Raw genomic sequence first — 12,936 nt, 5'->3', positions numbered from 1 at the left:
TACAAAGGGAAAAGTTGTATTCTGCTTGTGTGCATTCATGTATAAATATAATTTATTGGGGTGTATGTGTGTTCTGTCCTTGTGTAAATTTGCAGTATATAATTTTATTTGCAGATATATCTTTCAGTACACCTATCCACAAACTCTGTTCCTGTATTTTGCATGGAAGGTACTTTGCTCAGGATTCATTCATGCTGTGATTATGGTGATCGGAACAGCTGCTAAAGCTTACAAGGAGAATTTGCCTTTGCAGAGAGCTGTCCTGCTCTTTCTGGTGCACAGTGTGTTTTAATTTTCGATTCACTGCATTTTGTGTGACTATCAGATAAATAATTTTTCCTGATCCCTGTCGGAGGTAGAGAAAAAGCAATGTTTCTTTCACAGGATAGAGTTTGGCATCCCCTGGTTGTTAGTATAGGCGGGTTGATCTAAAATGAATTATTTCTTTAATTCCTTCAGTCAGAGCTTTCTATAGAAATATTGTTTCTGTTAAGGGATAATGAAATAGTAGAGATATTATTTGCTGTTAATAGTGTAGCCACAGTCCATTGCAAAATGAAAGCATGTTTTGTGGAACCGGGACAAGCAAAAATTGCGTCCTTATTCTGGTGCCTGAATCTACACTCCCAGTTCTGTTTTCTGCTTTTGGTATGCATGACTATTGCAGAGGAGACAGAGCCACAAGCCCATGGAATGGTGTCTAACTTTCCAATACTGCTGCTTTTGAAATGTCAGATTTAAATAAAACAGGTATGTAAAGGGTGGGTCTTTTAACTAAAGGGTGGATCTTCTTACTAATCTTTAATTAGTGTTACTAATTACCAACACGTGAGTCTGAGTGCTCTGCTTCTCAAGCAGTGCTTGATGCTACCAGGGGTAATACTAAAAGGCATGCTGCTTAGGAGGAATGAATGAAAGGTTTAAGAAAGACGAGGATAATCAGATGGAAAGGGTGGAGTAATCAGCCTGAATAATTTTTGTTCTTTATGTGCATCTTCATCTGCATCCCTGAGAGGGGAGGGGTGGATTTAGGAAACCACTGATTACTGTAGGAGACAGTGAATGTAGAACCAGGGAGTGTTTTTTGTCAGATCATGGTGGTGTCTATGTAACCATGCCAGGGCTACTTGTGTAAATTGCCAAGTTTAAAATAGGGTGTTTTCATTTGTATTTGATCACTGAGAAATAAGTGAGCAGGGCTTTTGTTAGCAACTGCCAAGGCTTGATTCTCATCTGTTGACTGCCACCACTTCTTGTGGTCATGTTCAGTGTGCCAGACATCATTCCTTTCTGGAGAGCTGTTGGAATGTTCTGCTCAAAATGGGCAGAAGGATTGTCCCGTTCCCTGGAACCATTCTTTCCCTTTCTCCTGAGCTTTGTATGGAGTATTTTTTGTGCCTACAGTCAGCAGAAGGGAGAAAACATAAGTGAAGGAAAGGTCTCAGCAAGGCTGACTCTATTGCACTAAATGATTCTGTAGCTGTCTATGGGAGATACTGAACTGTATCTACGTCCTGCTTCTGAACTAACTGAAGTAGTTCATATTTGCAGTGCTTTAGAGAGGCATGACACGTTTCATCTTTTTCATGGCACTATTCAGTGCTTCAAGAGCATTAACAACTCGGTCATCTGTGTGGTAAGGTGGGGCAGCCAGCTGAGTTGTGAATTCAGCAATCTCTTCTTTATAAGTAATCTATAATCAGAGTCCCAAATACTGGGAAGTTTACAAGTAAATGTTTTAGCTGAAAACTAGTACACAGCTTTAAACAAGCCTCTTAGTGAACACATAGTCCTTCTCTCTCATACTCACACATTCCTTTTCAAAACATTACTTTATAGATGTATAGTTACATGAAAAACTTTACTTGTGTGTACTAGAAAACAATATATTGTCTCTTGGAAGTTATTCTCACCATCCTCTGTGTTATTGAAATTATAATAGTCAAGAAAAACCTTACTACCAGGCCCTGCAATGACTGGACAAGAATGCTAATTTTAAATTGAATGAGGCTTGAATTGGGCATACAGAGGAAAATTAATTTTACAGTGAGAATGGTGAGACACTGCAACAGGTTGCCCAGAGAAGTTGTGGGTGCCCCACCCTGGAAGTGTTCAAGGCCAGGTTGGATGGGGTCTTGAGCAGCCTGGTCCAGGAGAGGATGTCCCTGCCTACAGCAGTGTGGTTGGAACTAGAAGATCTTTGAAGATCTCTTCCAACCCAACCCATTCTGTGCAACCTCACAATAGTTAGCGCTGCTATAATTTATCTCCAGAACAGATGTGTACAATAAGCAATAAGATTTTACCACTTAGCTGCTTTATAAAAGTGTTTGGTTTTTGCTTTTTGAACAAACAAAAATCACTCAATGTTTAAAAACTTACCATGCTTCCAAAATAACACAGAAAAATAGCGTTCTGTGTAGTAGAATTGCCAGGTATTCATAGTCACACACAGGTCCTATGTGTGTTGACTTTTCAGTTAAAACTTTGAGGCTTGCTTTGAGATATGTATTTTTCTGAAGAGTTGAAAGCAGGTGGTTTTGGTGGAGACAAATCTCTGCTTTAATTCTCTGCAACATGTCCACTTCAGCATATATGTTTAAGCTGAGTGATTGCATCATTAGTTTTTAAGGCTCACTGAAGATGAATCCTTTAGCTTGCATGTGGCTCTTCTGTTGAGAGTTCATTTTTCCATTTTCTGTGTTTGTAATACTTCTGCTTCTTTGCAGAGCTTTAGTATTTAGAAAGCAGAATTCCTGTAATAATTTTCTCAGAGTATTAAATCTTATTAAAATGCAGTTGGCAAAAGCTAATGTCATTGTTATTCCATAGAGGCTTGCTTGCTAAAGTACTGAGTGAAACACATCTGGGTCATTTCCCTTCTTATCACTTCAGTCCTGGCTAGGGGAGCATTCTCTACTGCTCAGTCTTTTTCTAATTTCTCCATTTAAAAAAAAATCTTTGCTTTTTGCAAAATCTGCTGCTTGTAGGTACTAAGTACATATAATGCTTCAGATGTATTTTTATTCTGTACATTCAGCATGATTTGCAGTATTGGGGAGTTAACAATGCTGCAATTTTGGCAATATTTAAGTGGTTCCTAGCAGTCTGAAACTATCCTGAAAGAACAGAAAAGGGCTTACCAGCAGGCTTGGCTTCCTTCAGGACATCCTGGAAAGAAGAGAGCAAGATTGTTGTGGCAATAGTAAGAGCATGCTGTGCACATGAGGTTTCTCCTACATTTGGGTAGTAGGTACACTTGACACTGATGCTGCTTTATCTTTAAGTCCATTTTGTGCTTAATACAAACTTAATTTTGTGCTTAATACAAAACAGAATGGGCGCACTTGAAGATGCATGCAGCAAAAGCATGGTAAAATTGCTGTAACTGGTAACACTTTGAGATGTTTTACAAAATTACAACCCATACCCCTCTCACCTTTTGTCTTCTTTGGATTTTCTTCAAGAACAAAGAAATATTAGAGTTTGGGTTTGATCCCTAGATTACCTTTCTAATTATTACACCACTTTCTTCTGGTTACAGTTTAGCTAGTTTGGTTTTTCTTGTAAGCCATATCCAAACTTAAAGGTGTTCCCTGACAAGCTGAGGGCTACAGAGTAGTGTGTCAAGTAGGTGTGACTGATGAAGCAGAGGAGGAAGAAGCTGTAATATTTAACACTCATAGTATCCTGTGAAATCATCTATTATATACAAAAGAGAGGGTGTTGTATTTCCTCTCATGTTTGTGCCTTGAGGGGATGTTATTTTGGCAAAATAAGATGAAGAACTTCGTTGCCTTTCACAAAAGGGGAGGTGGAAGAAGAAAGAGAAAAAAAATACTTTGGCACATATAATAAGCAGTCAAATCCAATAATACTAGAGTTTGAAAGAAGCCAAAATCTTGGTTGGCTCCCAAGGTGTGCTTTCGAGCAGGTATTTAAAAATTCAACTCAAGAAAATGGTAGCTGTTACGCCTCTTGTCATTTTGGGCCAAGGTAACAGCTTTGTATTTTCTGCTTACCTCGAAACTTCTTTTTTTAAAGGAAGGATCAGTGTTTAATCTCCCTATCTGAAACCAAACCATCATTCATTCTCACAGTTTTACTCTCACAAGCAGGTAGTCTTGTGCCAAATCCCCAACTCTGTGATCTCAGAGACGAAACAGATGGATATTGTGATTGCAGAAAGCAAAAATTACCTGAGTAAAGCAAGGGGTTCAGTAGGTTTCTGTAAAGATGTTGGGATTTATTTTTTGTTCTTTAACCCATGACAAGTTGCTGCCTCCCATATTTAAATTCTGGAGTTGTAGCCTTTGGGGATTAATTTGTGTGTTTTGAAGTAGTTGGGGTGTTCTTCAGATATGATCAATGAAGTGGAATTACCTAGTTTCATTTCAGTGAAATAATTTAAATATCACCAAAGTTCAGGAAATATGAGCAGTGCTGCAGAAATATAATTTCTGGACTTTATGAAGGATCAGTCATATTTTCTGATGCACTAGACATTTAAAACACTGCTCAAACAATAAGTGTCTGTGTCCACTGTGCCTGGGCTTATAATACAAGGAATATTGTTCCTAAGATTTTAGATTTTCTTTGGCAATACCACTTCCAAGTCTTGACTCAGTAGATCCTTACTTAACACTGAAGATGCATGGGATTCCATCCTAGCCTGTTGGAGTACTGAGTACATAGTAATGCTGTTCTCTGCATATTGTGGCAATAGGCCAGTCAGTCTTAGAAAATTTACTGAAGTTAGCAATGCTATGGAAGTGGACCTTGTATTGAGCTTTGATTCTCTTAAAAGAAAAGGTATCTCAACTTAAGTCTCTGCTTTGTGTACCAGGGCTTTTGAAAGAAAATAGTCTTTTCTAACTAGGAGAGAAATGGGAGCTAGAGCTTAGCTGTAGTCTGTAAAGGTCTTAAAAGTCAAATTCTTATGTAACTATATGATTTAAAATGTTTATTGGACACTTAATGCCATATGAAGCAGTTTGGAGCACTAGTTTGTTTTATAACTCTTTGTGCCAGCAACTGGGATGCTGGTAGAAGCAAAGAACTTGCATTTTCTGCTTGATTAGGATATTTTAGCTCACCAGAAACAAACAAGTTGCAAAAACACTGTTTTGCCCGGATGATAAGTTCCTTCCCAACTACACTTTCACACATAACCGTGTTTTGCATTAAAATTTCTGAATTTAGTCACTCACTTTTCCTGGTCCATCATTTTAATGATGATGTAGTCAAACGAAATCAGAATGAACTTTTCCTAAAGGTATTTTGAAATGGTGAGATTTGAAATCTTGGTTTATGAACACTTGCAGAAATTCCTGTCATCAGCCTAGTGTGGCTATAAATAGCATGAGGACCTGAGCAGCCTCGTCTGCAGCTGTTGTGCCTGAGCATACCAAGCACTGAGCTTGCAGGCATTGTCACTAACCAGCAGTGACTTTTAAAATTCAGTTTTAAAGCTGGAAAGCTCACTTGGCATCTTGAGCAGTTCATTAGTTTTAGGTGGCTTAGAGTAGAAGAGGGCTTCTGTGCTGCTCTCTGGTTCTTTCCTGCTTGAGGGGGGCTTCACAAAGGAGCTGACTGTTAGTAGTGGTGGTCGGGGGGTGAAGATGAAGAGGGAGGAATGAGGAAATGAAAGATTTGCCTTGGGGCTGAGAGAGATGAAGGGACTGCTCTGAAAATCATGATCTTGCATTTATAATTACCAGATGGGAGGGTGGTTTAATGAAGAGATTTTTCAAATGAAGACCTCCTTCATAAAAGGCATTCAACTCTTTGGGTGGGTAAGCTTTTCCAGAGGAGATCCAAAGTAAAACTGGTTAAGGAAAATAAAATATTTCTTCAATTTATGGCATGGATTTCATAGAGAAGCCATAGACAGGTTTTCATGAAAATTTTGCAGACTCAGAAGGAAAGTGGAAGAAGAGAAATTATTTGTAATTTGATTTCAGATGTGCTACTGGGATCTGTGCTGTAAGGCGTAAGTGTGTCCGGATGTGTACAAACAGATGGGCTTTCAAATCAGTATAAAGGAATGGCCATAGAATTTCCTGCAGAACTACTCAAAGGGTGGTGTAATTGCAGCTGGCTTGCTGGGAACCCTATTAAACTGGTTACAGGAGGCTCACAACTCATGTTGAGAAACTTCCGTGTGTGTAATGTGGGTGCAGTCAGTTCAGAGTCCACTCAAACTTTGTCTTCTGTGAAAATGGATTTACTTCTGCATGTCTAACAAACTACAAATGATGATGAGTTTTAGTTTTATCAGAAAAGAAAGAGGAGCTTTTTATCAATAAGGGGAATTCTTGACTGTGGTTACATTGATTGCTTTCTCAGATCCCAAGTTCTTCAGGGCTTGCTGGCACCAGGTAATTCAAGCACCAGTTATCTTTGTGCCTTCGTGCTCAAATCTGTCATCCTGCTTCATCTGAAATGCAGTCAGGTGCTTCTGATGGGATGGGGGCAAGTCCCTCTAAGCCATGATCCTTTATCATTGAGACAGGACTATCAAAGCAAGTTTTAAATTGAATTAGAAGATTATATATCTGCAAGATTGTGGTTCACATTTTTAGTGAGCAAGGCTTTTTGTAATAACCATATATTTAACTGATTCCTTTATGTTAGTAAGATGACACTTCTGCACTCTCTTACACTCATAATTTGAATACTAGATAATGTGAGGATTTTTTTAAAGAACTTCCAGTTGTCAGCTTAAAAAAAAAAACCTTTGCACATTTTATTTGTAGGGGTTTAAAAATAATAATAAAAAAGCAGTACTAACTTTAAAGAACCTTATTTTACTGTTTATTATCTCCTACAATGCCAGATGTACTATAATTCCCAGGGGCTTTCTTTTAAGCTTCTCAAGTGAGCTCCTCAGGAAAAACAGGATATTCAAGCATGTATTAAACATGAGCAACTTTTTTCAGTAATTAATTTTTGGTGCAGTAAAGCAGACATACTCTTAGGTCTCTGCATTGAAAATAGTGTGTAAAGCAGAAAAGGTAGAACAGGGAAAATAATGGGCTGTATGTATCTTAATCTATTCAAGTACAAGTGGAATTTGATCCTATAAAAATTCTTTACAAAACAGTGAGCAGATTTTCAGTAATTCTCTATTTTAATGTGCACCTAATTAGCTTTACAAAAAAATGGAAATGATCCCTAAAGAGTGTAGCAGGTGGCAGGTTCTCTATTTAAAGAATATTTCCAAGAAAATATTTTCCCCAAAGGCCATGAGAGTAAGGAGTGTGTGCTCTCACAGTCTGTTTAGCATGTGTGACTTTTTTTGCCTTATCCTTTTAAAGAAATATCATATTGAAGTAATTATGGACAGCCTTGAAATGAAATCAGATTGAACCCCCAAACAGTGATGAACTCTCTTTTCCAGAGGGGTGCTAAAAGTCATGGAAATGGTGCAGAGCAATGAGTCTTTACAATTGCATCTCCTCGAAAGGAAAACACATTGAAGAAAGATTTCTGGCTAAATCTATGGGTGGTAATAGTGGGTTCACATGTATCCTGTTGAGCTGCTGGATGTGATCTGTTTGACAATTCCAAGAGCTGCATTTCCTTGCACTTTTTTTGTGCTGCTATTTTTATCTTGGTTGTTCCAAATTATTGAAAATCAGCTCTGATCTTAGTGCATCCTTGGCTTTCAGAAGTATGTCTTGAAACCAAATCAGCAAGGGCAAGATGAGATGGCTTCGGTAGAGGGGAGTGCAGCAGGAAGAGCAGTTTGGTGTCTGTCAGTGGACACACTGTGCTGCTCCTCCAGTTGCAAACAGACAGGCTCTTACACTTGAGTTAAAACTGAGTTTAAAACCAGGGGGAGGAAGAGATTGTCTTTTCAGTAAAGCAGTAATTGACCAGTGCTGTGGGGCTGACCTGTGCAGGAGGCAAAAGCTGCTGCTCCTGTCAGAGGGAACACTGGAGCAACTAAATCTAGCCTTGGTTATTCACCTGGCACAGTGGGATTGATCACAGGGCTACATGGGGAAATAGTGATCCTTATGTAATGATACATAAATAGTTTCTCTTCCTTGGGAATGTCCTGCCTCTAACAGTGTAGTGTGTCATGTATTTACTTACATATGCAAAATTCAACGATTTTACTACATGCCATGCTATGCAGTAATGAAAATTATGTCTGTCTGTGATTTAAGCCAGGATGTCATTTTACAGATTGATGATGTTATTTTCCCTTTTCCAATCTCCCACCAAAAAATTGGCATTAATCCTGTAAGAGTTTATATTCAGGTTAATGGGTCCAACTGCAGGTATTGGTTCTGGAAATTACTTGGCCATCTGAGATTGGAGTTTTGAAACATCTGTGTTCAGTGTTCTGTTGAAAACATTGACATGGTGACATAACTGAAGGTCTGGGTGAAATATGACTTGACAGTTAAAAGTATCCACTTATGGATTTGACAGCATGGTATGCAGAGGTCTTCTGATCAGGCAGCGTTTGCCGGATGCAGGAAAAGAGCTCTGATCAGTGCGTGACCTTGAAAGTGGTCATGGGTCTTCCTCTGCCCAACGGGACAACGGAGAACAGAGAAGTTCTGTTTCACAGTATAAGTTCTTGCTTATCTGGAAGAAGTAACTGAAAGTGGCTTTTTTGCTATTCTCAAATAATTGCAGTTCTCAGAATTTTACATATGTGAGAATTACTCATAGAAGTGTCTGTCTGCTCACGATCTAGCGTTTGAAAGACCTCAGTGACAGCAAGTCCTTGAGGACCAGAGCTCTAATTCAGCTTGTACTTCAGTGCAAGTAACTCTTATCCTTACATCAGTTTTAGGTTTTTACTTACTTTTCCTGTGCACATTCACAGCTCTGAGTGTCAAAACCTATCTTAATGGCATTTCAATGTACATTAAAACCCAAAACTGCAAAGTCAGTACAATGTCAAATTAAAAGAAGTGTTCATAACCAATTAAAGAAAAAGCTGTTTTCTCTTCTGTGCTTTTCAATGAGGCTAATATATGGAATGATTATTTTTTAGGAATTGCAAAAGAGTAAAACTTCTTGTTTCCTTGTAAAAAATGAGATCTCGTTTTATGAATGAAGCAACTCTATCACGCAGTCTTTGTCACAATCAGCGAAATTCAGGTTTCTGCTTGGCCTCTGGAAACATGCTGTGGGAAATGCCTCTGCTGAAATATTGGGACAGAAAACCAAAGCTTGGGAAAGCAGAATGGTTGTCACTAAGCTGAGGTGGAAGGGCTGAGATAAAAGCTTAAGCATTGCTTTTCAGTGTGGAGGTAGAATGTGTGTGTGCGCTTCCAAGGGGAGGATGTACTTTCAAGCCAGTTCTATCTATCTTATTTAATGCTGTTTTCTTGGGTATTTGAATCTAGATGACAGGCTAGAGAAATCATAAGTTTCTTGATTTTGTTTGATTGAGAAGATTTTAATAAAAAGTAAATTTAATGCGTAAAAATCCCACTGTTTAACCTCATTCCTCAGGAATCTTAGTTTTACAGTGTTCAGTGACAGTTCTGTAGTGCTTCTAAATGTCAGTAAATGTAAATTCCTCTTTTATTAGTGTGCTAGTCAAAGAAAAGTTTGCCCATGGCAAACACTTGAAAGACTCCAAAGATTTTCATGTATTTTTCAAAAGTTAGACAGTTTTCTGAGTTTCTGTGTTTTAGGCATTATTGTTTTTTAATGGGTGCTATGAAATTTTGCATAAAATGACTTTGCAATGCAATTTTTTTTTCTCTTCACAGATGAAATCATGCATCAAGATATCATTCCCCTCTATGCTGCAGATATTCAGGACCAATTAAAGAAACAATTTGCTTATCTGTCAGGTAAGATTATGGTGTTCCCTCCTATACACATTGTTTATATGCACGGTTCAGCCTGCTGTCCTTTCACAGTCTCTGAGGACTCATATGAGGAACCAATGAGTATCTCAAAATTCAGGCTACTAAGACTTGTTATTTAAGGGTTTATTAAAAGATTTTCTTTAAGTATAATGGAAATTTTAAAATTACATGTAATTTTCTAGTTAACTGGAGATTGCAGCATGGATGCTCTGGTGGTTGCTGTGGTTTTGTAGTCCTCAGCTCACAGCTCCAGCTGCCACGGGCACTGCTGTCATGTTTGATACTGAAGCCCAAGCTGACACCTTGGTTGTGACTGAAATGATGGAGCAAGCACCACTGGTACCATGTTTACCCAGAGCATCATGCACAAAAGCAGCACAGCCACTTGCACACAGCACAGGCAGTCTCTGCCCTGGTTACCTGTGCCAGGCTGGTGATGGGGGCTGTGTCTGTGCCATGCAGCGCTGGCTGCTGAGCTTGGTCCATCTCCGTGCTGAGTCCATCGCTGGCTGATAATGGGCAAAGGGAGATGGTGCCTCTGCTCACTGGGCAGGCTGAGTGGAAGAAGGTGTCTGGTAAGTTTCTGATAAGTCTTCTGCCTGTAAAAGCTCTCACAAGCGTGCAGCTGTGAACTAGTTGGAGTTATGGCCTTCTAGTGCCCTCCCTCCAGTACACAAAAAGGGAGAGCATCAGTGGTTTCGCAGAGGTGCCCTGCTTCCTTCAGCAGAAAGGAAATGTACTTCTCTGAGCTGGACTCTATGCCGGCTCCTTCTCCCTCTGAATCCCATCCTGCATCCAGAGAAACAGGGGAATGAAACAATGTAATGCTTTATTGGCAAGAGCTCACTGAATCTTGTTATAATTAACAATTAATTATGATTTATTTCTACTACACAAGCTAAACTGTGGGTCTGCAGTAGCAACTGTGTTTTCTGTGGGGTGGTGGTAGCACTTAGAAAATAAGATATTTTTTATGAAGTTGGCAGTTCATGCTTCATTTGAGATTATAGTGTTTAAGCTACAATTCTTCTCTGGAAATTTATTTTTTTGACCTTCCAAGCTCATTCTTATCCATGGGCAGAAAATGTCTCATAAGACTGTTATGCAAGAATCACCCTTCTATGAAGCTATAAGTAGGGTTTGTATTTTGCCCCTCTGAAGTGGGGCAGAGGAAAACTGGTGACTGTGGTAGATGAGTTGCTGAGTTCACAAATCCGCAAGTGTCTTCAGCACTCAATAAATCCACCTGTCAGTGGAGCTCAGTAAGAGCAGCCATACCTCCTATTTTCTTCTATCTATTTACACTCATGTCAATTAGAGTTTTGTTTTATTTGCCTTAACGAATAGGTCAGCAGGATTACTCTGATTAGATTGTGGTATTTTATTATTCTTGGGAAACTTGTGTGTTAGGCATTTTCATTTCACTTTGGAATTTGGGGTTTTTTTATCCTAATGTTCTCCTGCAGGATGTTGATAGTTAATTCTCTGTACTGTACCAAATAGTGGTTTTACAGGTTCTGTGAATGAAGGTACAGAGTCAATGTTTTGATATTTATTTTTGTACAATTTTTTTGTTGTTACAGTTGATCTTAAGAGGGGCTTTGCTCTAAGGCCACTTAAGACATTCCCAGTGTGTGAATGGGACTTTTTTTGCTTATTACTGTTGCCTTGAAAATAGAATCTAAGTACATGGCATAAAATTCATTAAAATGAAAGTCCATAGATTACTAGTGCCTTTGGTAAAATAGCATGTTTGCAGGTGTTGCTGAATATCTTAGATGCATTTCTGATTTTAATAATTGGCTTTTTAACAGCAATTCGACCTGTACTTGAGAATTGCTTTAGTTTCTCTAATAGGATGTATCTAGGTCTCATGGGACGCTTGCTTGAACAGGGAGTGAAACCCAGGCTGCTTTTGTGCCTAGAGGCTGTATCCCTTCCCATGCTGCTTTCTGTGTTTTGGTCTACATCGGGCTCACTTCTTACTTGTGTCTCTTATTGTGCTGGATTGTAATGGAAATGCAGAGGAACACCTAAATTAGTTTTGAAGTGAAACAAAATTAAGTGAAAACTTCCACTAATGGTTCAGTTTGTCAGAAAAGTGCAATTAAATCAAGGTGCTCACTACTCCTGCAGACTGGCTCTCGCTCAGCAGTGAGTTTGCAGTTGTGTTCAGCTTAAATCTAATGGTGGGGCAAGCTGTGGACAAGGCTTGTAATTAGTCATTCTGCCTTTGTTTTTGTTTTTTATCCCGTGAAGACAGTATAAGGTCCATTTAAAAGTCTCTGGAAAATGTGTTCCTTATGTATTCTTCACAGTCTTTCATTCATGTTATATATTTTCTTTCATAAGTATCTTCTCTTCCCATGATTACTGTGTGACTTTCTTGCCCACCCAGCCTTGTGTCTGTCTGCCACCACAGTGTGCAGGTGTGTTAAAATAAATGTAGATGGAGAAGAGCATGCAGACACCTGTGTATGTTGATATGCATCTTAAATCATTCAAGCTATGTGATGTGCAAATGAGACTCATGGCCACCATGAGTACTGAGCCAGTTATTTAACTCCCTTTCCTTTGAATGCCTATTTATACATTGAACAACTTCAAAGTGTTTCCATTAAAGGAAGTACAAATATGCATTCATGCTATTTGCATTTTTGTCTATTGATTCCTAGTTGTTTTTCCTGCCATTGAAAAATTTAACATTGGTACTAACTTTCAAAATGTTTATACCTTTGATTTATAAATACACACATATATGCTTATACCTTTATCATTGTAAATAGTATCTCACTTTGTCTAAGTTTATTCTTTCAGTTGTGCTCTTGCTCTCCTCTGTGGGAATGACCTGACCACTCCTCACTGGTCAAACTGTTCCCATTGAAGTAGCTCTGACTGCTGAGTCCGTAAAATTATGTTTGAGAATTTCTGAGTGGATCCTGTACCACATACATTGCAACAGTTAGCTAAAAATAGCCTTACTTTGTTGCTGAGATAATATAGACAGTATCTATGTTGTGTATGGACAGTGGAAGAGGAATTGCTTAGCAGTCTTTGCCTTGCACAGGTGTAAGCTTAACTACTGGGT

At 38.8% G+C, this 12,936-nt stretch overlaps 1 protein-coding gene across 15 annotated transcripts in view; it reads left to right on the top strand.

Annotated features, from left to right (window-relative positions):
- MCF2L (MCF.2 cell line derived transforming sequence like) overlaps nucleotides 1-12,936 on the top strand; it is a 150,503-nt gene that overhangs the window by 76,052 nt on the left and 61,515 nt on the right. For all 15 annotated transcript variants that reach the window (XM_030279823.4, XM_072933404.1, XM_012569619.5 and 12 more), the window contains one exon: nucleotides 9,747-9,830. In XM_030279823.4, coding sequence (XP_030135683.2) covers nucleotides 9,747-9,830 — 84 coding nt within the window. The remainder of the gene's footprint in view (nucleotides 1-9,746; nucleotides 9,831-12,936) is intronic.

Source organism: Taeniopygia guttata, chromosome 1 (genome assembly GCF_048771995.1).
Source record: "Taeniopygia guttata chromosome 1, bTaeGut7.mat, whole genome shotgun sequence".
NCBI classification, from domain to species: domain Eukaryota; kingdom Metazoa; phylum Chordata; class Aves; order Passeriformes; family Estrildidae; genus Taeniopygia; species Taeniopygia guttata.
The sequence above is the reverse complement of the archived record's forward strand: the minus strand, read 5'-3'. Positions and strand labels throughout refer to the sequence as shown.